Source organism: Peromyscus californicus, unplaced genomic scaffold (assembly GCF_007827085.1).
Source record: "Peromyscus californicus insignis strain IS unplaced genomic scaffold, ASM782708v3 Scaffold_9__1_contigs__length_137607984, whole genome shotgun sequence".
Taxonomy (NCBI): domain Eukaryota; kingdom Metazoa; phylum Chordata; class Mammalia; order Rodentia; family Cricetidae; genus Peromyscus; species Peromyscus californicus.
This window is the reverse complement of record NW_026294617.1, coordinates 21,720,516-21,745,297: the sequence shown is the minus strand read 5'-3', so window position 1 is coordinate 21,745,297 and position 24,782 is coordinate 21,720,516. Positions and strand designations below refer to the sequence as shown.

The window sequence follows — 24,782 nt, the reverse complement described above, 5'->3', positions numbered from 1 at the left end:
CCAGTACGGGGGTTATGGATGAGTACCAATGTCTTGCTCTTTTATGTGAGTTCTGGGGATCTGAACTCAGGTTCTCAGTGATTGTGTGCAGGCACTTTGCTGATTGGGCTATCTCCCCAGGTAGATGTGAGATGTTTTAAGACTCCTACTACATATATTAAAATTGCTTTTGTATTGAGCTACACTGATTTTCAGTCATTTGTAGTAAGTTCCCCATTCACAGTAGCTTTTCTAAATATTGTGTTTATTATTTAAGAAACACTGGGAAATGTTGAATTTTACATTTCTTTTATTACTAGAAATGTTGGGCATCAGTTTATTTTTTTCTATGAATAGGCTGATGGCATCTTCAAAATTAAGTATTGTTCTAGACCTCTATCTTTACTATAAATGCATTTTAAAAAATGAACATTTCTTTAATGACAAACTTTTGACTTATTAAGTCCAGCATAAGAACCTCAAGAACTAAAAGTACAATTAATCATTATTATAAATAGGATAAAATACTATGTTAGTCTCATGATTAAGCCTAAGCTGGTTCCAACTCACAACTTTCCTGCTTCAACCTCCTGAGCACCTGGGTTAAAGGAATGTGCCACTATATATGATGCATTTTTGTTTTATTTTTTGTTTTTCAAGACAGGATTTCTCTGTGTAGCTTTTGGAGCTTGTCCTGGAACTCACTTTGTAGACCAGGCTGTCCTCGCACTGCTTCCTGAGTGCTGGGATTAAAGGCGTGCACCACCACACCTGGCCTTTAGGGTTTTTTTGTTTTGTTTTGTTTTTCCAGGATTTTTTTTTAGCTCAGGTTGGCCTCAAACTCACTATCTATCCAAAGCTGGCCTTGAACTCCCATTGCTACTTTTCATTACATTTCTTTTAAAAAGGCATAAAATAATCTTTCATTCTTGCTTTTTAAATATTTTCTGACTTGATAACTGGATTTAACTTGTTTTGAAAAGTTAGTTACCAATGGGGCTGGAGAGATGGCTCAGCACTGGAGAGCACTGGATGTTCTTCTAGGTTACCTAGGTTCGATTCCCAATACCACTGGGCAGCTCACAACTGTCATATCAGTTCCAGGGGCTCTGGCTCCCTCTTCTGGTCTCCACAAACACCAAGCACACATATGGTACACATGCAGGCAAAACACCCATACACATAAAATGAAATAAATCTTTAAAAAAAAAGTACTACTGACTATTCTTTTGAAGCGTAAATATATAAATAATGAGATAAAGAAATTTTTAAAGTATAACAAAAGGATATAATAAGGGTTTTCTAGCAACAATGAAGCCATTCGGGCCTCCTTAATCATAGGACGAGCCATGAGAGTTCTGCGCCTCCAGTAATGCTAAGGAAAGAGATGACACACTTAGAATACAATAGGCAAGTGCTGAGGAGAAGTGCTAAGGATTTTCTAGAGCTGAAGTACTACGATGTCGCCAGCCTTACATGGTCTCCTGTTCCAGCCAGATGAATGCACACAGGTCTGTATCTGCTGTTCCATTCCTTAGGCACAATAAATTGGAACCTATAAAAAAAAAATGAAATTTTCTTTAAAGGGCTTTAGCTACAAACTATACATCCATATATAGTAACTTAATTTGTGAGAGGGTCTTGCCATTATATAACTCAGGCTGGCCTGGAACTTACTATGTAGCTCAGGCTGGCCTCAAACTTGTGGTACTCCTACCCTAGCCTCCCAAGTGCTGGGATTACAGGTGTGACTCATCATGCCTGGCTCTAAACTTTCAATTTAAAGAGTATTATAATTAAATTCTCTCTTTCTCTAAAAGGATGGGCCATTGGATTTATGTTTACTTACTTCCTTTTTTGTGTGTGTGTATGTGTAGGTATGCCCTGATATATGTCAGAAGTCAGAGAACAACTTGCAGGAGTTCTTTTCTTCTACCACATGAGTCCTAGGAATTGAACTTTGTTTGTCAGCCTTAACATAAAGCGTCTCTATCCACTCAGCCATCTCAATGGCTACAAGAATATTATAAATCTACTTTCTCTTAGGAACAAAAAGCATGAAACCAAGAGGAAGCCTCAGGAAGTTAGGGATTTGGTAGGATGGAGAATGGAATGAGAATATTGGGGGATAGAATGTGGCAAAGAAGCCGGGTGGTGGTGGCTCATGCCTTTAATCCCAGCACTCGGGAGGCAGAGGCAGGCGGATCTCTGTGAGTTTGAGGCCAGCCTGGGCTACCAAGTGAGTTCCAGGAAAGGCGCAAAGCTACACAGAGAAACCCTGTCTCGAAAAACCAAAAAAAAAAAAAAAAAAAAAAAGAATGTGGCAAAGATACTATGTTTATGATGAAATTGTAAAAGGATAAAAAAAATTACAATTTTTTAAAAAAGGAAATTACTATGACACCATAAATGGGAAGGAGACAACAAATGAACTGTAGCCATGACAAACTTTTAGCATATTTTGGACATGGACTTATTTAATGTGGTGTTGTGTTATCATCAAACAAAACTAACTGACTCGAGATACAGCTAAGAAAGCAGATAAACTAAGCTAAGCACCTGCTTACCATGTGCTTACCAGGTCCTAGGTTCAGTCCCAATACCATAAAAAAAATTTTAAAAAGTATATTTACATACTAAACATACATATGTATACACACACACACTTAACAACAAACAAACAAACAAGCAAGCAAACAAAAAAAGAAACTGGAGAGATGGCTCAGCAGTTAAGAGTACTTCCTGCTTTTCCAGAGGACCAGTTCAGTCCCAGCAAGCATATACTTTGGATTGGGTAGTAGACAGCTAATAAATGCCAGGAACTCCAGCTCCAGGGGATCTGGAAACCTCCTCTGGCCTCCATGGGCACCTACAAACACGTGGCATACACTCACACAAACAAATGCATAGACACATTTAAAAATTCTTTCTAAAAGGGAAGAAACTGATCAATTGCTCTGAGGATATAGCTTGGTAGTAGGGCATTTGCTTCCCTGACATGTGCAAGGACCCCAGGTTCAACCTTTAATACTGTAAATTAATTATTTAAGGAAAGGATCAAACAATCTGCATGCTATGTTTTGTTTGTTATACCTTAATGCAATGACGTAAGTTACTAATACCCTGCCAAACCAGATGGGTAAAAACAGAAAACCACATGGTCAATGTGTATCAGTGGGAATTTCTTTTTTGTTTTTTTGAGACAGGGTTTCTCTGTGTAGTTTTTGTGCCTGTCTTGGATCTCACTCTGTAGACCAGGCTGGCCTCAAACTTACAGAGATCCGCCTGGCTCTGCTTCCCAAGCGCTGGGATTAAAGGTGTATGCCACCACAGCCCAAAACAGTAACTGTTTTTTTTTTAAATTTTTTTATTTATTTTATTTTTATCCCTCATTTCTCAAGAGTTCCTAGGGTAAATAAGTGTGGGGGCTGGTCCCCCACAGATGGTGCCTGAACAGGGGCAAAGAAAAAGATTAAAAAAATAACCCTAGGGCTTGGTGAAAGGATTGAAGGGGGCGTTGCGAGTGTAGGCATGCCAATAAGGAATTGAAAAATGAAGGCAATGGTATTTTATTCTCGGGTGTATAGGTTAGGTGGTGAGGAAATACCGCAAGGCCACAGCGTTAGATTTATCTCTATAGATCTCTCTCTCTCTGGAAGGTAGAGTGTAGCAACAGAGTGCAGGAAAAACTTAGAAGTGTAAAGTAGTGTAGAAAAAAAATTACTTATAGAATGTAGGTTTAAATAGGTCATAGATTTAGTATAAAGTGAGTTAGAGAAATGTAAGTTTAGAATGTATACGCCTTAGGCTTAAGGATATGGTGAAAAAAGTAATTTAGAGTAGGTTTTCCCAACCTGGGATGCAGAGAGCAATGTCCATGGTGGACTTCGGACTTGGCAGTTCCAGAAACCACCAATAACAAGAAACAACTCCAAACACTGCCAGCTTTAGAAAGTAGCAGCCAGAGGGTCTCAGAAGCTGAAACCCTCAAGGCATCAATGCTGTGCAGGTGGCAGATGCACAAGGGTCTACAAGCTTTCTACCAAAAGAAAGCCATGGTGAAAAATGAACAAGCTAAGCTACAAGAGAGGCTAACTGCAAGCAGCAGTTTGGAAAACCCTGCAGAGATGCCACACTGCAGGAAAGGTGAACATCAAGGTTCTGCGACCTTTGAGACACTACACCCCGAGAGAGGCAAATGGCGGAGAAAGTCCAGCAGTTTGCATCACCTCAGGAAAGATGAACCACAAGCAGAGCAGCAGTGAACAGCGGAGATGACAGAGTTCAGAATGCTTCTGGAGGCCGAGAGCAGAATGGTGTCAGTGCTGGACAAGCAGCTAAGACATGTGGGAACTGCTGAGTGCTCCAGGCTGAACAGCCAAACTAAAACTCTACAAAAACTGCTGACTGCTATGGAGGATTCCAGACCTGGTTTGCTGAGCACTTGGCCCATCAACGATGCAGGTGATTGAGTTTTCCTCCCAAAGCTGGGGTTGCTTTGGAAAGGCCACAGTTTCAGTTCATGACAACTGAAGGAGTCTTGAGCACTTATGGCTATGACACGAAGCTCTCTAGCCTGGTCTGGGAGTGGACTGGTTACAGAAGGCTATAGTCTGCAAAGAGCAGTGGTAGCTAAAGTTTCAAAGAGACTTGCTTGAACTGAAAAGTTTTGGTTGTGGGACTTCTCATATTTGGAACTGTTTGCTTCAGAGTCATTACGACTCTGACAGCTATACACAGACTTAAGGGCAGCTGACAAGCCAGGCCCTGACTAAGAATGCTCAGAGGAACTTTTAGAAATGGTACCAGAACTCTTTTGAACTTTTGAACTTAAGAAATGAAATGGGCAGTAATGGTTTCATTACAATGGGACAAGTTTGAATTTGTTTATGTATATAGATTCTATCAATGGTGATGACTTATGAAATGTTTATGTAAAAATGGAACTGCTTATAGAGAAATTTAGGTTTTCTAACTAGGCTCAAGATTTAATTCAAAATATAAAGAAAAGGGAGAATTAATATTCCTCAGTATATTTAATTTAAAAAATATTTTCATGCTACTTGAGTGAAATAATGTTATGTTTTGTATAGTTCTATTAAGAAATTGTTTTTGAATGTAGGTTCGTAGGAAGGTTGAAAGTAAAAATTATAATTTTGTATAGTTCTGTTTATAGTAGAATTATCATGTTAAGTTTGATGCAGTTGCATCAAGAGTTTTTTCTTTTAAAATATAAAGAGGGACCTGTTGCAGCCCACTAGGTTTCCTAGTGGCTGTACCCAGCGGGACTGCGTAAGAGGTTGATTGGACCACGGGCCTGGGTACCAGGTGACTTTAACTAAGGGGGAGGTCTTTTGCTCCACCCCTTGGTATTGTTATAAACAGACCTTTGGAATGAAGTTCTGGGCCAGTGGATAAGGATCCAGGCCCACCTGAGTCTATCCTGTGTTTTCTCTCTGTTTCTAACTTAAGTCAATTACCCCTGATTCCTCAAGAGTTCCTGGGGTAAATAAGTGTGGGGGCTGGTCCCCCACGGTGGAGAACAAAAGAGAACAGATGTATGTTTACCACTCTAGTTGGCAGTGTGAACCTGGGAGAAAGGGGCCTAAAAAGGAGACAGACTGATGTCTCATGCAATAGCCAACTTCATTCAGAGCATCAGACAATTTATAATCTGAGGGTTAGGAAGCATCCTGAGTAAAGTATATAATCACAAGGGCAAAACTGCAGGTGGCAAAACCATGTTTTTCCATAGAGGAACATGAATAATAACAGCTGAAATAAACTTACTCCTATCTGCTACATCTGGGAGGAGCATGGAAACACATTCCAAGAACAAATCAGTGTTTTAAAGAAAATGAAGTCACAAGACTCTTATCTTCTTTTCTTGGAGTTTTCTCACAAGCACCCAGAATTCTCACATGACTCCACTCCTGGACTGTGTTCCCACACTGATCTCTGGTCTGACATGCAAAGACACACAAATGTGCAAAGCCATACAATGCACATACACACAATGGGTTACTATGAACCACTACACTATGAATAATAAACATTTCAACCAAGCAAATTAATGGCATAAAGATCCAAAGATCCAAAGCCAGGAGTGATGGTGGACACCTTTAAAATCAGCACCCTGGAAGTGGTGGATGTTAGACTTCCTAGCCACTCCCTCATGACCATGCATGCGCTGTCAAGATGGTTAGTCATCTCAGGGCCTTGTCCTACACAATCTGTGCACTGCATGCTCACATAACTTGCACGCAGTGTGATCTGATCATGTAATCTATGGGCATGCATGGCATAGCTATGTAAACCCATATGCGCATGTGCAGAGGAATCTATAAAAGCAGGTCCCATTCATCCTTCTACCCCTTCTGTTCCTGCACGATCTGTCCATAGGCCTAAGCACACCCTTCTGTTCCTTTCCCTTAATAAACTCTTATAATGGGCTTTGCTGTACCTCGTGGCTTTTCTTGCACAGTAAACAACAGTGCCAATTAATGAATAACATTACGTCGCTTAATAAATAACACTGGTGCCAGGACAAAGCAGGCCCTCCTGGCACTCTGTGCCCGGAACCCTGTACCGAGGTTTATGACTGCCCACTTTTCCATTTGCCCGGCTACTGGATCACTTCGCATAACACCGGCTGCTTCAATTGGTGAGTTTTCCCTTTCCAGCCAGTGTAAACAGTCCCCTGGACCCATGGGAATGACTGTAGATTTTCCAGCGTCCCTCTTGTGTCCCCAAGATTGGGGGAACACTCGTCCACGACCCTTATCGGCTACTGTTGGCCCCCATTGCCGGCTTTTCCCACGGCTGTGGTCTGAGATATCCTTCTTGCTGTCAGACCCCTGGGGCAGGGGATTACTGGGACTGTGTATGCCTCTCCCTCATTCTCCGCTTGATGAAGCACTGAATGCTGTCAGACCTCTGGGGGGTCCTCATACTAGGTATGTCCTGGCCCTCATTCTCTGGCTTGGCGAAGCAATGAATGACTTGTGCCAATCCCAAATCCTCACTTGATTCTCGGGGATGCCTGAGATTATAGTCTTGGATCACATTTTTTTCTCTCTCTCTGCTACAGCCATGGGAAATAAGGCTTCCTCCTACTAGTCCCAATCCTCCTCTGAGAAATGGCCTAAATATCCCTTAGAAAACAATAAAAAATGGCCACCTAATGGCTCCTTAGACCCTGATATTTTACAGGAATGATCTAACTCTTCCAGAGAACAGGCTAATGGAAAGAGTTGCCTTATATCCAAGCCTTTTTTTTTTTTTAACCTCAGCTCCAAACCCTGCCTTCTTGATTCCTTCTCTCCTGCCCATGTGCTCCTAGCTAAGCAACCTGAACCTGAGGAATCTTTGACTACCGCTCTGGACTTTGCAAATGAACCTCCGCCTATCCGACCTCCTGCTCCCGCTCCTCAGCAGTCTGCCCCTTTGGCTCCTCCTCTAGCCCCCTCCTCCTCTCCAAAATCAGGATGCTCCAACCACCTGACTCTGGCTCCCACCTTCAATCCTCCTGTCACTCATTCTCTAGCTGCTCTGAGGAACATAGAGGAGTTTGGGAGCAGGCTAGGACACATGCAGATGAAGTTCATCAAACTGATGCTGCCCATCCACCCCAGGCCGAGGTGGTTCCCAATAATTCAAGATAAGGAAGAAAATCTGTCTCATTTCTTAGAATGGTTTAGGCTTACAAAGGCTCTCTTACAGTATACTAGCCTACATCCTGAGAGCCCAGAGGGCAGACAGCTCTTTATGACCCACTTTGTCTTATAGAGCTTCCCTGACATCAGGGCTAAACTTAAGTGCCTGGAGAGAGGGCCTCTGACCTCACAGGCAGCATTTAAGGCACACCATGAGAGAGATGAGAAAGCCCATAAACAGAACTGCCAAATGCTGGCACATGCTATCTGACTGGCCACCCGAAGGCCTCCAGGTCCTTTTTTTAATTGTGGTAGAGAAGGCCACTGGGCTTGTGCATGCCCTGTCCCATGCAGGCCACCATCTGGGCCTTGTCCGAAGTGCCACTGAGAAGGACACTGGTCAGCTGACTGCCCCCGTGCACCTTGTGGCATGGGGACGTCAAACAAAGCCCACCCTCCAGTCAATCTCCTAGGCTTGGCTATGGGCGAAGATTGAAGGTGCCATCTCTCACAGGGAACTCAGGACAGCCATTACAGTATCAGGGCGATCCACTTCCTTCCTATTGGACACCAGAGCCACTTACTCAATCCTGAGGGTGTTTTGGAGTCCCACTGCTCCTCATTTCCCTATTGTCGGGGTAGGGGAACAGCCTTACCTACCTCACCAGATTCCACCTCTTAATTGTATTTTCAGGGGTATCCCTCTCACCCACACATTTTTAGTTGTGCCAACCTGCCCTGTGCCCCTAATGGGGAGAGATTTTCTAGCTAAGGTAGGAGCTTTTATTTCGTTTGCTCCCCCCATTTGCCTCACTCTAGACTCGTCAGCAGTACCTCTCCTTCTCCACCTAGCCACCCAGCCTACTAGCTCTAGCATTTCCTTTCCCTTGCCAGCCTCTCAGGTGGACCCCAAAGTCTGGGACACCCAGAATCCTTCTATTGCTAGATACCATTCCCCTATTAGTATCATCCAGTTGCTACTCAGCTAATTGTTATAGGACCACCATAGAGCCGGAGGCCAAGGACCATCAAGTATACCCAGGCAGTAAGGAATAGTAACAGTCCAGAAGTATTTACACCCCCAGACTCAAAAGGGTCTGGACTCTGCAAAAAAACAGACTTTAATATAACAATCTATTACTGTTAAATGCCCTCAGCAATTGATCACCTATGTCTCCTGGATGCTAAACTACTAAAGAAAACAGGAGCCTTGAGGTTTGTCTTAGATAAGGCTTATCTCAGGCAAAAATTAAAAGCATGTTCCAGATTTCTCTCTCTCTCTTGCTAAGACTAACCAATAAAGTTCTGATAGCAGATCATTTGGCTTAAAAAGGCTTATTGGGAAATGTTATCATTTACACTATTTTCTACAGAGAAAATATTTTACTGTTTAAAATAACTCTGGACTTTTAAATTATAACCTGTTTTTATGTTCAAGCTGTCTGTGTATTATTACTCCTGCAGTTGTCCATAAAATGTTTTTACATTTAAAAAAGGACAAATACTATAGAATTGTATTACATGAAATATATAGAATATACAAATTCATAGAGACAGAAAGATTAGACGTTATCTCAAGATAGAGAAAAAAGGAATATAGAGTAATAATTTACTAAGTACAGAATCTCTGTTTTGTGTGATGGAAAAACCCCACAAATGGGCAATAGTATCAGGACATAATATCATGAATGTAATAAATCAATACAATTAATGTAATTAATATCATAAATATAATTATTGAATGAAAAAAATTCTGATAGCAGAGTACTAAACATTATAATATCATGGCTACCAGCCCAAAATTTTGAATTTCCTGTGGCTACTTCTTTTTTTTTTTCTTTTGTGGCTACTTCTTTGGCACAGCCATATCTGAATGGAATGGCAGAAGTCATAAAGCCGGCACAGCTGTTTGACAAAGATGCAGCAAGGCTGAGCCACGTGATGGCTGCCATGTCACCTTTGGTTTTCATCTTCACCTGTTACATACTTGGGGCACTTTTAATATTTGTACAATTTGAGGATATTGGGTTGATGGAAAGTTCCTTATGAATCATTTATGCCTTCTCCCAGAAATGCTGCTTCTAAGCTTATCCAAGAAAGTCCTGAACATACTATTCCCCCCTACACACTTTGAGGGAGATATCCTTATCTACTTGAAGGTCTTCCTTATGCCTTGGAGGTTGTGACACATAAAGAAGCCAGAGGTCTCTTCATGAGGCTATTAGACATTCTTGAAACATCTCTCCCTGCACTTACACTGGAACAAGATATTCAAAACAAAGTAAATTTAAAAAAGGTCAACAATATCCAGTGGGCTAGAGGAGTTGGCCACAGTTCAGATTACAAGCCTCTTCCCACTGTACACTCAGACAATTACATGGCATACAACTCTTCCCTATATAGAGACATACTGATGAGTAAAGTATGGAGTGGAAAGATGATAAAAGTATGAGGTGTTAGGACCTCCCTCTCTTAGAAGTTAGCTCATGTAGAGCCACTATAATGTCATATGACCAAGGAACAACAGAATGCCAGGATTAGACATATAGACAAATTCTATGAAAATATAAATGTGAACATTGATTATATTATGTCAGAATTTGAATAATAACTACAGCAGCTTTAGCCTGAGGATTTTTCCTGGGCACTCTGACCACTAAGAGTTAATAACACACTGCTTGAGACATGACAAAATGCCCAAAGTGGTTGAAGATTTTGTTTTGGTCTAGTGTCCTTGAAGCAGCCAAAGCAACCAGCCTGAGCACAGGCTGTCATATGCCTCTAGATTCTCAAAAATTGGGTCATGGGGTTAATGAGTAAAATGATAACTCTGTTTATTAATGATGTCAAAACTTGAGGGGAAATGATTGGAAATGATAACTCTGTTCTGTCATAGTTTATTAATGATGACTAAAAGATGAGCAAAAGGAAGTAAAACACATTTCCAAAAACAAAAATGATATGATCTATGTTTTGGAACATCATGAATGTATCCCTGCTAACTAAATTCTGTATAAAGAAACACTCTGGCTGCTAGTCAGTCAGGCTGCAAGATTCTCCCAACCACCATGGCCTGGCTCATTTCCTTCTCCCGTTGACTCCTTACACCCTCTGCAGGACCCATCCACCGCCAGGGAATGGCTCCCGGCACTTCTTAATATGTTTAAAAATTCTCCTGAGCTCCAGAACGAGCTTAAATCTACCTAGACAGGTCAGATCCACTCCAGATAAGTATAATTCAAACTTTCCTGGTCCCAGGACCCACTCCCTCTTCTGCCTCGTCAGCACTTTGTCAGACCCAAACAGTCACAGAGCCTGAAGCAGTGGAAGATGATGGACGATTCCCAAAGCAGCAGAGAATAATCCACTACCTCAGAATGTCTGGCTACCTCAAAAGCCCCCTTCCTTAACTCCAAAAGTTAACCGATGCCCAACGAGTCAGCTGGAAGCAGTTTTGGGAGACACGACACACCCATTACCATTCACCCACCATTTTTTATAAGAACAAAGAGTCTGGAATGTTAGAATTCCTAGGCACTCCCCAGTGACCGTGCATGTGCTGGCAAGATGTTTAGTCATCCCAGGGCCTTACATCCTACGTAATCCGTGTACTGTGTGATCACATAATCTATGCACATTTGTGGCGTAGCTACATAAGCCCATATTTGCAAGTGTGGGAGTAATCTATAAAAGTGGGTCCCACTCATCCCTCTGCCCTCTCTTCCTGCACGATCTTACCATAGGCCTAAGCACCCCCTTCTGTTCCCTTCCCTTAATAAACTCTTATAGTGGGCTTTGTTGTATCTCGTGGCTTTTCTCAAACAATAAATAGCGCCGCTTAATAAATAACAGTGGACACCTTTAAAATCAGCACCCTGGATGTGGTGGGAACCTTTAAAATCAGCACCCTAGATGTGGTGGGAACCTGTAAAATCAGCACCCTGGATGCAGTAGGATCATAAATTCCAGGCCAGTCAGGGTCACTTGGGAAGACTGTCTCAAACAATCCAGAAAGCCAAGGGTTAATAATGAACTGATATTTTAGAATACCTACTTAGATTTACAACTCATATGCTAATTATAAACCACCCTGAGGAACTTTGCTGAGGAAAACTTGTATAGCCTACATAGTCTAAATTATTGGTGCTATTTAATTTCTTCACTTAAAGATACCCTTTTTTTTTCAATTATAGAAAGTGTATATGCCCATTGAAAATTTAAGTAAGTGCTCTACCATTGAGCTACAATCACAGCCAGAATCACAGAAAATATTTTTGAGATATAATTCATTGTTTTTTTTTTTTTTTTTTTTTTTTTTTTTTGAGACAGGGTCACACTATGTATCACTGTCGGAACTGGAACTCACTTACGCAGACCAGTTTGGCCTAGAACTCAAAGAGATCTGCCTGGCTCTGCCTCATGAGTGCTGGAATTAAAGGCATGCACCATCACATCTGACTTTGAGATTGTTATTTTATGTGTATAAGTATTTAAATGAATGTATGTCTGAGCATCAAATGCATAACAGAAGAGGGAATCAGATCCCTTATTAGTGGAGTTACTAATAGTTTCCAGTAGCCATGTTGGTGCTGGAAATTAAACCTGGATCCTGTGGAAGAGCAGCCAGTGCTCTTAACTATTGAGTCATCTCTCCAGCCCCAGAATTACAGAAATTTAAAAAATATATTTATTTATATTCATTTTATGTATATGAGTGTTTGGCCTGCATTGATGTCTTACACTATGCCTACAGAGACCAGAAGAGATCACTGGATCTGAGAGTTACAGAACTAGAGTTACAGATGGTTGTGAGCCACCATGTGGGTGTTGGGAATTGAACATGGTTCCTCTGAAAGAATAGCCACTGCTCTTAACTGCTAAACCATCTCTACAGCACCATCATGAAAGATACTTAAAAACGAAATTTTATTGTGGATGTGTGTATGTGTGGGCACATATGTGGAAGTCAGGACAACTTGGGGGAATTCTCTCCTTCTACCATTTGGGTCCTGGGAATTGGTCAGGTGTCTTTACCCTCTAAGCTATCTTACTGCTACTCAAAGTGAAAATCTGAAAGACAAACTCTCTTTACTCAGAGATAAGCAGAGTTGGCACATGACTAAAATCCTTTGGAAACGTTTCTATGTGACCATGTGAATGTCTGGATTTATGAAAACAGTGTTGACTTCTTAAGCTTCATAGAGTGTGGCCTCATTTCCATGTCAGTAGCAATAAGCATGAGAGGGTAATTAATTTCCCAGTGTGGACATTTAGGGCATCATCCACACTGTGAGCATAAGCAGTACTCACGTGTACTCAAGCACTTTTGCACTTTGCTAGACTCAACTCGCTAATCTCGCTTGCTGAACAGACTCTTACCTTGCAATCACGGATTCAATTGGCATGATACCAGGCACATAGTGGGCCATGGGAGAAACAAAGTGTCCATCTAGGATCTTACAATCTGACTGTTCTTCAACCTAAAAGAAAAGAAAACCAAGGTGTATGCAAAGTAGACTAAGGTATTGGTCTATAATGGACTTTTTGATGATTAAAAATTCTATTCAACTAAAAAATAACATTCTCTCAGTTCTTTCACTTAAGCCTCATTTTTATCAACAAGAAAATCCTTAGCACCAAAACCCTTTTCAGTGCTTCCTATGTTTCCCTTTAACCCCACTGTTTTTCCCACCAAAAGATATATTTTTGTTCAAGACTATTTACAGTTTCATATTTATTTAAAGACTATCATATAACTGATATTTTCTGAAAAATTTCATGCTTCTCTTTCAAATTCCTCCATTTATCTTTACCTAACAGAGAATTATCCATCATGCCTTTTTAAAGACAGCTTCTCCTTCACATATTTGTTTTCCTTCTACTCTACAGTCTAGTTGGGAAATAATAAATTTAATTCACACACTGGCATGCAATGTCTCAAAATAAAATACAAGTTAAAGGAATTCAGTACCATTCAACAGGGCTAGAAGTACAGCTTAGTACAAAGCACGTGGCTAGCAGGGAGATCCTGGGTTCAACTCTAGGTACCACTTAAACAAAAACAATCAAAAGGACTTAATATAAAAGCATTCAAAAGTACAACTTGGAAGCAGCAATAATTGGTGCAGTCTAAGCTAATACCAAATATTCAGAGTGGTCTGATGTCATGCTACCTGCTGGTGCATTACATAAGGAGAAAAGGGGATTTCCATCTGTAGTAAAGGCAATTTATAGGCAGTGGTGGTAACACATGCTTAAAATCACTATGGTTTTGAAGCTGAGGCAGGAGCCTCATAAATTCAAAGCTAGCTTGGATTACATAGCAAGACCTTTTCTCAAAAAATTCAGACAAAAAAGGTTAACATTCAATACCTAGGCTTACTTCTCAGTAAGTCATTCCTTAAAATAAAAAACTTTATTTCAGATCAAAGGTTAAAATTAAAGTAGCAGGAAAGTATCACATAAACAAACACTAAAAAAATAAAAACAAAACTCCATCCATGTTAGTGGCTTCAATTTTTCAAAGTCCAGCATTATGTCTGTGAATTAACATTAGCAAATGTGTTTTCTTCCACACAGCAGGCACTCTACTAATGAACTACATTCCTTGTCCCTACCATTAAAAAAAGAAAAACAAGCTGGGTGTCTTGGGGCATGTCAGGCAGATCTCTGAGTCTGAGGCTAGCTTGGTCTACAGAGTGAGTTCCAGGACAGCCAGAGCTACAGAGATTTCCTGTCTCAAAAATGACAACAAAAATAAAACAAACCACAAAATGTAGATGGTTGAGCAAATATCTATTTAACAATCCAAATTTTAAAAAAAAGGTTAAGGCTGGGTGGTGGCAGTGGCAGGGTGCATGCCTTTAATCCCAGCACTCAGAGGCAGAGGCAGGTGGATCTCAGTGAGCTCGAGGCCAGCCTGGTCTACAGAGTGAGTTCCAGGACAGCCAGAGCTGTTACACAGAGAAACCCTGTCTCGAAAAACCAAATTAATTAAAATTAAAATTAATTAACTAATTAAAATTAAATTTAATTAATTTAAAAAAAAGGTTAAAATGCTATTTTACCACCTGCTGTGTTACCAAGCCTTGCTTATCAGACTCTAATCAACCTATATTTTTGCACCAGTAGAATATTGTCAGTAAGTGCAGGTTTACAACACTCATTTATATATATGACTACATTAATCTCTTTGTCATTCTTCCTTTTCAGAGTATTCCTGATCTGACTGTACTGTCTTTACCTAAATAGAGATGACTTTAACGCTATATTATATACTGTGTATCTTCTGTGTGTGTAACTCAGACTTGCCTTGAACTCACTGTATAGTCAAGGATGTCTTTCAACTTCTAATCCTCTGCTTCCACTTGCCAAGTGCTAGAATTTCAGGTGTGTGCCACCACAACAGGTTTTATAGAGGGCTGGCTATCAAACCCCAGGCCTTGTGTGAGCTAGGCAAACAACCTATCAACAGATCTATAATCTCAGCTCCCCAAATTCTATACTGATTAATTGGAGCTGCACTGGATTTTAAAAAAATGCTCAAAGAAAAATAAATCTGTAAAGTACTAATCCAAGAATTTCATCCCCTTTGCCCCCTTTTTTGACAGTAACCATAGGTTTAGTAAGAAAAAATGAGAAAGAACTCTCAGGAGTAGGAGGGACCCAAAGGGAGGAATACCCTCTATTCTATTTTCATGTCGTTTACTATAGCTTAAGATTTCCTGGCCAGGGGTGATGGTGCACAAGCAGATTTCTGTGAGCTCAAGGCAAGCCTGGTCTACATAGTGAATTCTAGACCAGCCAGGGCTACACAGTGAGATCCTGTCTCAAAACTAAACCAAACCTATTTCCTTATCTATTTTCAAAAACTAAGTTGATAAAAGAGGCATCACAAGCTAATATCTCACTAATGATCTATACAGAGGGTAGGGACAACTAATGTGAAAGGGGAATAAATAATTCAACAGGCAATGTGAGGCTGGCTGCAAGGGAATAAAAACATCGTAAGATAGATACAAAGTTAGAGAACACAGGGCAAGACACAACTCAGCAGATAAATAATCAAACTGTAAAAATGAGCAAAGGAAACTGGCAGATGGTTCAGCACTTAAGAGTACTTGTTCTTGCAGTGGACCAGAGTTCAGTCCCCAGCACCCATGCCAGGTGGCCCACAACTGTAACTCCAGCTACAGAGGATCCAAAACATTCCTGCCTCTCCAGGCACTGCACACACACACAAATAAAACTTTCTTAAGAAAACGAGCAAAGGATTTGAAAAGACCTAGCAATTGACCCAACATAGTAAGAAGTTCAGCATCATTCATACTAGGGAGACACAAGTCACAAGTACAGAGATATTTATATTAGAAGGGCTGAGGAAAGTACACGTGCTGGTGAGAATCTGGTCGAACTGGGATTCCTGTACAGTGCTGGTGGGGATATAAAATGGTGCTGATACTTGGTGAAATCTCTGGAGTTTTGCTAGGTTAGATATAGTTACCACATGAACCAACAATAAACTCACATATATAGTAAACATAACTACTTTGTAAGAATGTTCACACAACATTTGTACTTGCGAGTTCACAGTAGCATTATTCATAACAGTCATAATAGCTAACAAATAGTAGAAACAACCCAAATGTCTATGAATTTATGAGGTGGAAGGAGAGAACCAAGTCTATACAGAGTCCTCTAGTCTACTAATCTACATGTGTGAGGTGGCATCTGTGACCACCCACATACACTATGTACACAACACAATAAATAAGTAAAAATTAATAAATTAAAAATAGTTTCTAAGAGCCAAACACCAAAGACCACATACTGCATAATTCCATTTATAAGAAATGTCCTAGGAGGGCATTTCTTATATGTGAGTTTATTGTTGGTTCATGTGGTAACTATATCTAACCTAGCAAAACTCCAGAGATTTCACCAAGTGTCCTTGGTGGTGGTGCACACCTTTAATCCCAGCGCTTGGGAGGCAGAGGCAGGCGGATCTCAGCCTGGTCTACAAAGCGAGTTCCAGGACATCCAGGACAATCAGAGAAACCCTGTCTCAAAAACAAAAAACAAAACAAAACAAAACAAACAAATGTCCTAAACATGAGATTCCATAAATACAGAAAGCAAATTAGTAACTGCCAGTATGTGGGGACAGAAACAGTGGGAAATGATAGCTAGAGTGTGAGTGTGTCTTTGGGATCAATAATATTATGGAATAAAATAGTAAAAAAAAAAAGTGATTGATAGTTAATGGTTATATACTTAGGTAACAAATCTAAAACATTCCGTTGTATACTTTAAAAAGGTATACTTTATGACACTTCAATTATAATTTAAATTTTAAACCCTGAGGGTGGGATCTGTCTTATCTCAAATTGTTAAGATTATCTATCCTCTCTGGGAGCACAGAAACAGGATCAGGAGGTGGAGACTAGCAGAGATGAACGAAGACTTGATTTTCACTTGGCACACTCTTCTTATTTTAAAAGCCTATACTCTTGGTATCTTGGTATGTTTACTTGTGCATGTATTTTACTGTGTGTTGCTGTAGAATATTATTTCAATTTACTTTTGTTCATGCTCTGGAACATTTGTTTAATGATGCACAGATGTGTTTGATTAAATAAAATTCACCTGCGGTCCGGAGGCTGCATCAACAACTAGCTGACAGGAAGTGGTAGAGAGGAGCCAGGTGAGAAAGGGTTTATAAGGAGGGGCGAGGGGACACACCAGAGCTTTTTGGAGAACGCCAGCAAGGAGAGGCAGTGAGCTACTTGCTATTCAGCCTCTGAAGAGTAGAATTCCACCTTAACCTTTGAATCTTGAGTTCTTTAGAGGGAGAGAGGTTTAGTTAAATTCCCTTCATAGCTTTTCAAGAGTTAGAGCCACTTGCTCTCCACTTACTTGTTTTCTATATTTTGAGACAGTCTTTCTATGTAGCCCTAGTTGTCCTAGAACTCGTTATGTGGACTGGCTGGCTTTGAACTCACAGACATCTGCCTGTCTCTGCCTCCTTAGTGCTGGGATTAAAGGCACCTCTATTTTTTGCAACTAAGTCTGACTAACCTGGAGCTTGCAGTTTCTACTAGACTAGCTGATCAGCAATCCCCAAGACTCCTCCTATCTTTGATTAAGGGTGCCCACTTCCATGCCTGGCTTTGAAGTGAGTCCTGGAGATCTGAACTCAGATTCTCATACTTGTGTAATGGGGATTGTACCCACTAAGCCATCTCCTCAGCCAGTAAAAGCCTACTAATTTTTGAGGGGTGGGTGGGTGGGAGGATAGGGTCTTTCTGTGTAGCCTTAGCTGCCCTGGAACTCGCAGAGATTCTCCTGCTTTTGCTTCCCAAAAGCCACCACACTGGCTAAAAGTGTCCCCCCACCCCCAAGATGGGGTTTCTCTGTGTAGCCTTGGCTGTCTTGGAACTCGCTCTGTATACCAGGCTAGCCTCAAACTCACTGAGATCCACCTGCCTCTGCCTCCCAAGTGCTGTGATTAAAGGTGTGAGCCACCACTGCCTCACCCAAGAGCCTATAATTTTAAAAGAAAAAAAAATCCAGAGAAAAATGGAAATATTCACCAAAATTTGAGTCACAAAGAAAAATTTTAAACTTAGTCTAGATGTAACATCTATGGTGGAGGGAAGGTTTCCATTTATAAGTTCTGGGTTTTATCAGGGGGAATCTTCTGGCAAAGAAAATCTAAATATATCCAATATTTAAAAGATGAAAGTACACTTACTTCAGCCGAAGGTCAGGGATGGACTGGGAAACTCACCCATTTATTTCCCTTCTCCTATAATATCTCAAAGTACTCAATTACACATACTTAGATTTTACAGAAAAGCAGATGATTGCTTATGAAATAAAACAATTTCAAAACTATTCTCTCCTTTTCTAAGTTCAGAGCATTTTTTTCTAGCATTCCTTGAGCGATGTATTCTATTATAGCTCCCTGGTACTTCCTAATGGTGGCTTTTGCAAATAATGCCTAATGTGCTGGTTCTCCAAGTAGATGGCTTTCTTTTAATACTTACTAGTCTTCTTTAATATTCTTCTTTAGTGTTGAATAATTGAACCCTCAGGAGCCTAAGGATACAAAATGAAACTCAGAAAAAAATGCAGCCTAAATACTGTGTATTCAGGCAAATGCTAAACATATGTTCCCCATTACTTATGAATAAAACTATTAAAACGTGGTTGGGGTAGAATAGCATTCTTTAAATATACATAAATCCTCCGTGGCACTGTCTCAGGATGACTGCTATGGATCTTTTCACCTTTGTTCTTGCATACCTTATCAATGTGTACCGGATAGTCGTGTGAAACCAGATTCTGGCACCTTTCTCGATTTCCAATCATCTTTCTGAATTCAAAGAGTCTATTAGGAGACAAAAAGTTTGTTTTTTTAACCACATTTTATGCTAACTATTATACCTACTGTGTTATGAGTGATGAATAGTGATTAAAATTAGCAAATTCAAATAAGAAGCCATGTTCAAATTCAACTTTTACCATTGATAGAAAAGGATACTTTTTCTTCTCTTTTAGAAATTGGAAAACTTTTCTTAAAAATATGAAAAACAAAATATTCAGAAGTAATGAACACATTTACAATTAAAAATGAAAGGGACCAATCTGAAAATAATTTTTCTTAGGTTTTCCCATGAGCTCCAGTGTATTCCAGTTTCACAGCCATTGAGAATTCAGGTTATCCAAGAAAATCAGTGCCTGGAAACCACATACAACTTCAACCAGCCTAGCAATAACTGATGCTAAAAAACTAGTTTGTACCCAAGTCATGATGCTATAAGCTAAAATGTACAGAAATAACTCAAAGGATGAAAAGAAAACTTTTTATAAAGTTAAATATTTAATTTCCTCAATAAGCCAATCTAGATTTGAAACTAAAATATTTTAAACTGAAATAAAAATTTAACTGTGTATTAAAACAATAAATTCAAAACAACTATTCATGGACTGGAGAAGTGGTCACAGTAGTTCAAGTGCTCAACAAGAGCACTTGTTGCTCTTGCTGAAGACTCAGGTTTGGTTCCCAGCACCCATATGGTGACTCACAATCATTCACACCTCCATTTCCAGGAGATCTGATACCCTCTTCTGATCCCCGAAAGCACAAAGCACATATGTGGTGCACACATATATGTGCAGGCAAGCACCCATACACACAAAATAAACAGCCAAACATTCATGAAACACACACACACACACACACACACACACACTACCTCTTGAGATCTTCTGGCCTTCCCCATCCTCTGATGAAAAGTTTTGTGAGGAGAAGTCTCCGGTACAGAATATCTAACTTGCTCACACCCATGAGTGCCAAACAGCATCTAGAAGTAAAATTTAAAATGACTTCAAAATATTTTCACTTTCATTAAGGCAGCCGGCCAACTTTCTAACCATTTATCTGAATACCAGGTAAAATCAAAACTGAAGAGTAAACCGTTGAATTTGCCCCTGTAAAAATACAACAGGAGATTAAAGCAGAGAAATTAAGAGCCTAAGGCCTCACCAAGGATGAATTCTTCTAGGGTAAGTGCTTGCATCCTGACTACAGGGACTAATAGGAGTATCTATTGTGTTGGAAAGCAAGAGTAGGGACTGATGCATAGAACTGGAGTGTCAGCCCGGCTCTATTTCAATGACAACACAGCACATGTTCTCATCTAAGCTATCCAAGGACACTTGAAAAAGGAATCTCTGGGTTAGACAGAGAAACTGAGGCTGAGAAAATATTATCCTAGGCCACACAGCTAGTGGGGAGGCGGGTCAAGCTACAACTTCAGGCATAATGTCCCAGACGTAGCAGGCTACCACACCAACTGTTACAGTGAACGGACAACAGTCACTAGTGCTTCTAGCTGGACACTATTTACTTCTCTGTGCATGTGTTCCCTACCCCACCCCCAGACAGGGGTTCTCTGTGTAGCCCTGGCCATCTTGAAACTGTAGACCAGGCTGACCTCAAACTCAGAGATCTGCCTGCCTCTCCCTCACCAATGCTGGGATTAAAGGTGTATGGTACCACTACCTAGCTAATTTCTCAAATATTTCCAAGAAATTTTTAATATTTACCTGAACTTTTCCCAATTAAAAGGTATAGTTCTGGGCTTGAGATGTAGCTAAGATAGAGTGCTTGCTTAACAGGCTTGAAACCCCCAATACTTCAAAAATGAAAGCTACAGTTTTGATTTATGGGCAAACCTGATTCAGATTCAAGTTTAACTGCACAGAGACATATGAAAAATGAAAATTTACCTTTACATCAATTAACTTTAATAAATATCTATTGCTTCAAAAGTTTTGAACAATTTTTACCTATATATATTTTTTGATATATTACAAGTTCAATTTAATGTGGGTCCCCCCCTTAGGGGAGGGGTCTCAAGCAGCACGGGCTGGTCTTCAACTCACTATGTAGTTGAGGTCACCCCTGAACTTCTGATCCTCCAATCTCTGCCTCCCAGGCTCTGGGATTACCGGTATGAACCACCATGCCTGGCTTTGTTTTGTTCTGTGTTCTTTTTGAGATAGTATCTAGGTCTATAGTCCATGACTGTTGGTAGAGCACAGCCGGCCTCAAACTTGTGGCATTCCTTCTGCTTCAGATCTCCAAATGTTAGACTTTCAGGTGTGCAACATTCCTGGCTGCCTCAACATTTTTCTTTGTATAATGTACAGTTTAACCCACAGTCAACTGGACTGGCACTTCACCTTCTTCTTAGGACTGGACCAGCAAAGCAAGTTGTTCATACTGTTTCACAATTCTCATGACCAAATTTTATTAGATATAGTTACTCCTTAGGCTATCACAAAAACCGTCAAGCCCACAGCTCTGCATTAAGCCTACTTCCATGAAATCTTTCCAGTAATAGACAGCCCTAGGTGTATAGTTACAATTGTCTGAACCACAATCTTGCAATCAGAATCACTTCTGTGAAGACCTTCTCTCCTAGCAAACAACACAAGAAACATTGTGCAGCAAGCCTCAGTAACCAGTGCACAACAACCTATATGCACTTCTTTTTGCCTTCAAAGTGTTAACTTGTCTCAGTCTCCTTAGATGTATCCATCACAGCACACATATCCTGGGGGTTGTAATCGACTGCAGAGTCCCAAATAAATTCACTTTTTTGAGAGTGTCTCTGCTATTAAAATGCAAAGAAGCAACACTTCTAACGTGAAATCATTCAATTGAATTTCCTGTAAAATGTTTCTGGCTGAATGTATAAAACAAACGTTTGTGGTGATACCTTGAAATTCACTTTTGAAAACCTTGGTTGCACTTAGTAACAAATCTCCCGTTTTGGCTTGAGCATTCAATTGAAATCCATTTTCTTTGGCAAAACCCACCAAATCTTCCAACTCGTATTTATAATATACTTTACTTTTCTAGTCTTACGAATATAGACAACCGGGTGAGTTTTAGCCTTTTCTGATCCTTAGGACACTCAATTTAAGTACTTGACAAAGGCCAAGGTGGCTTTGTGACGTAGCTGGGGCTGAGGGAAAGCGGAGGCGCGCGCTCCACCCGCCCTCTTTTGCCGCAGGCCGTGGGAATGGAGACATCTGCCCACGTGCGGAGAGCCCGCTGGCCATGACAACGACGACGACCACCATAACCGCGGTACGCTCCATCTCCTGCCCTGCTGATCCTCAGGGCTTGTCCTCTCACAACCACCTCACAGGGATGGCCACGACCAGTCAAGGGCACTTTGACCCTTATGAGGCTCTGGATCTTACAGAATTTGCCAAAAACCAGCCTTGGTGGCGCAAGCTTTTCGGGCAGGAGACACGGCCTTCAGGTGAGAAGTACAGCGTGGCAACCCAGCTCCTGATCGGCGGCGTCACTGGCTGGTGCACTGGCTTCATATTCCAGAAAGTTGGAAAGCTAGCTGCCACAGCAGTGGGAGGGGGCTTTTTTCTCCTTCAGCTCGCAAACCATACTGGCTACATCAAAGTTGACTGGAATCGAGTAGAGAAGGACATGAAAAAGGCCAAGGAGCAACTGACGATTCGGAAGAGCACCCAAATACCAAACGAGGTCAAGAGCAAAGCTGAGGAGTTGGTGTCCTTTGTAAAGAAGAATGTTTTCGTGACTGGAGGATTTGTTGGAGGCTTTCTGCTTGGTATGGCATCCTAAGGGGTATGGCTTCACTTCCACTGTTCAGCAGCTTCTACACACCATCGTAGAAAAATCTAGACTCTTTTTTCCTCCTCTTCATGCCCTCCTCCCTGTTGTAAGTCTGAACCGCTTCCATGGGCATCTGCCCATGCAAGTTAACACAGGTCCTCCCATGGGCTTGAGAAGCCATGGGGAAGCACACTCCATCTGGAGGCCAACAAGAAGGGCCCTTTTCCCGTGTGTAAAATCTGTCCCAAACCATCTTTAAGATCTATCCCTAACAGTCGAGCTGGAAGAGCGGTGCACAATTACCTTACTATGCGCTATGTGGAAAGGAACTGAATGTATCTGACTTTGAGCATGGGAAGAAAGAAAATAAAGCAGGGACAGTTGTGGGAGTACTACACACTAGCCAGCTATTTTAGGGGGACAGTCTCCTTACAGAATTTTACAAGTAAATTGATGCTTTCTTTCCCTCTTGACAACTACCCCAGTAAACTATAATTATTATAGTTATCTTAGTTTGGAACTCAGAAGTATGACACTCTTCAAAAAAGGCCAGAATTTAAATACCTGAAAGCCTCACTAAGACCTATTTGGGGGGAGGGAGGCTAGGGGGGCCTAGAGCCTTGCTTTTACTACTCATACTAGGCCGAGGGCTCCCCCTGAACTATATTCCCAGCCTTTTGAGTAGTTTTCATTTTGAGAGGTCTCACTAAATTGCTCTAGCTGGCCTGGAACTTAACATCATTATGTCTCAGCTTCCTGTGGAGGTGGGATTGCAGGCCCAAGCCACCGGGAACAGCTTCCCCAAGACCTTAAGAAAGAACTGAAGAACACATCTCCGAGTCTACTTTGCCTCTTCTCAATCTTCTCATTTGCCTTTTCCTCCAGGATTAGTTTGCAAGAACCCATCTAGTTGGGTTCTCTGCTTCAGGGCCACGTCTACTTCAATCAAACGTCACCTGGGTGAAATTTTCATCTAGAAGCTTCAAGGAGAAGAATCTGCTTTCGGGCTCTTAGGTTTGGGGTACAATTTATATATTTGCAACTATAGGATTTATTCATATTTTGACCTTTGTCAGCCAGAGGACAAGCTCAGCTTTGGGAGGCTATCCACACAATTCATCTCACACTGACTTTGCTCTCTCCATGTAAGTCAGAAACAGCAGCTGACTTCTTTTCTTCATGGCCAGGTGGAAAGAGAGAGAGTGGGCTCTGGGGGTCCAAAACCTCTGCAGAAAGGGCAATTGTGTGAGTGCAATGAATGTTTCCATTGCCTGTTGGTTAAACAGTAAAAATCATGGGTCCTGCCCAAACTCAACACTGTGAGCAACAAAAAGCAATGATCTTATGGACCACCTGGAAACTGTATGCTGCATGGGGAGAAGAAACCGTTACTTCTCAGCCTTTGAGTATGTCTGGGTTGACACCTTTACTACCAGGATTAGATCTTCATATTTCTACCACAGGAGGAAAAAACCCTACTAAACCACAAACTCCATAGACCTGAGCAACCACTTGTTTATAAGCCAATTGGCTCTTTACACTTTCAATCATGTTTATATTCTTCCATTCACTTAAACTCTTACTTAAAAAAACAACCCCTCCAAAGGAAAATGCCAATTAGTACTTTGGTTTTTTTAGTCATTAAACAAATGGTAAATGGAAATTGGCTTTTATGGTTTTCTTTTTGAAACAGGATCTTATATAATTCAGTCTGATCTCAAATCAACTTGTAGCCAAGGATGACCTTGAACTCCTGATCCACCTACCTCACGAGTGGGCGAACCACATACATGTACCAACCACCACATGCAAGTGGAAAACTGACTTCTTAAATGTTATCTATCTGCATTATATACATATTCTACTTTAAAACGGGTATCAAAATCATGTAAAAAATATATATATATTCTACTTTAAAACAATTATTAAAATCATGTAAGTTTACAGAGAGAGAGAGAGAGAGAGTGTTTAAATTG

At 40.8% G+C, this 24,782-nt stretch overlaps 2 protein-coding genes across 7 annotated transcripts in view; one reads left to right on the top strand and one right to left on the bottom strand.

Moving 5' to 3' along the window:
• The window catches only part of Abhd18 (abhydrolase domain containing 18), a 47,582-nt gene that overhangs the window by 16,721 nt on the left and 6,079 nt on the right, over positions 1-24,782 (bottom strand). For 2 of the 6 annotated variants that reach the window (XM_052729937.1, XM_052729936.1), the window contains exons 2-5: positions 19,895-20,002; positions 18,942-19,026; positions 13,014-13,114; positions 1,456-1,534 (exon numbers count right to left, since the gene is read on the bottom strand). In XM_052729937.1, coding sequence (XP_052585897.1) covers positions 1,456-1,534; positions 13,014-13,114; positions 18,942-19,026; positions 19,895-19,986 — 357 coding nt within the window. In that variant the 5' untranslated portion in view covers positions 19,987-20,002. Of the gene's footprint in view, positions 1-970; positions 1,067-1,269; positions 1,355-1,455; positions 1,535-13,013; positions 13,115-18,941; positions 19,027-19,894; positions 20,003-24,782 lie in introns of those variants that run through there. The other 4 variants (XM_052729941.1, XM_052729938.1, XM_052729940.1 and 1 more) reach the window with 4 other exon arrangements.
• LOC128105092 (FUN14 domain-containing protein 2-like) lies at positions 22,119-24,249 on the top strand. The gene has a single exon (XM_052729942.1). The coding sequence runs from the start codon at positions 22,270-22,272 to the stop codon at positions 22,813-22,815; it is 546 nt and encodes a 181-aa protein (XP_052585902.1). The 5' UTR covers positions 22,119-22,269; the 3' UTR covers positions 22,816-24,249.

What these genes read in the sequence shown, in the direction of transcription:
- LOC128105092 (XM_052729942.1), top strand. Translation starts at nt 22,270, where the DNA reads ATGACAACGACGACGACCACCATAACCGCGGTACGCTCCATCTCCTGC.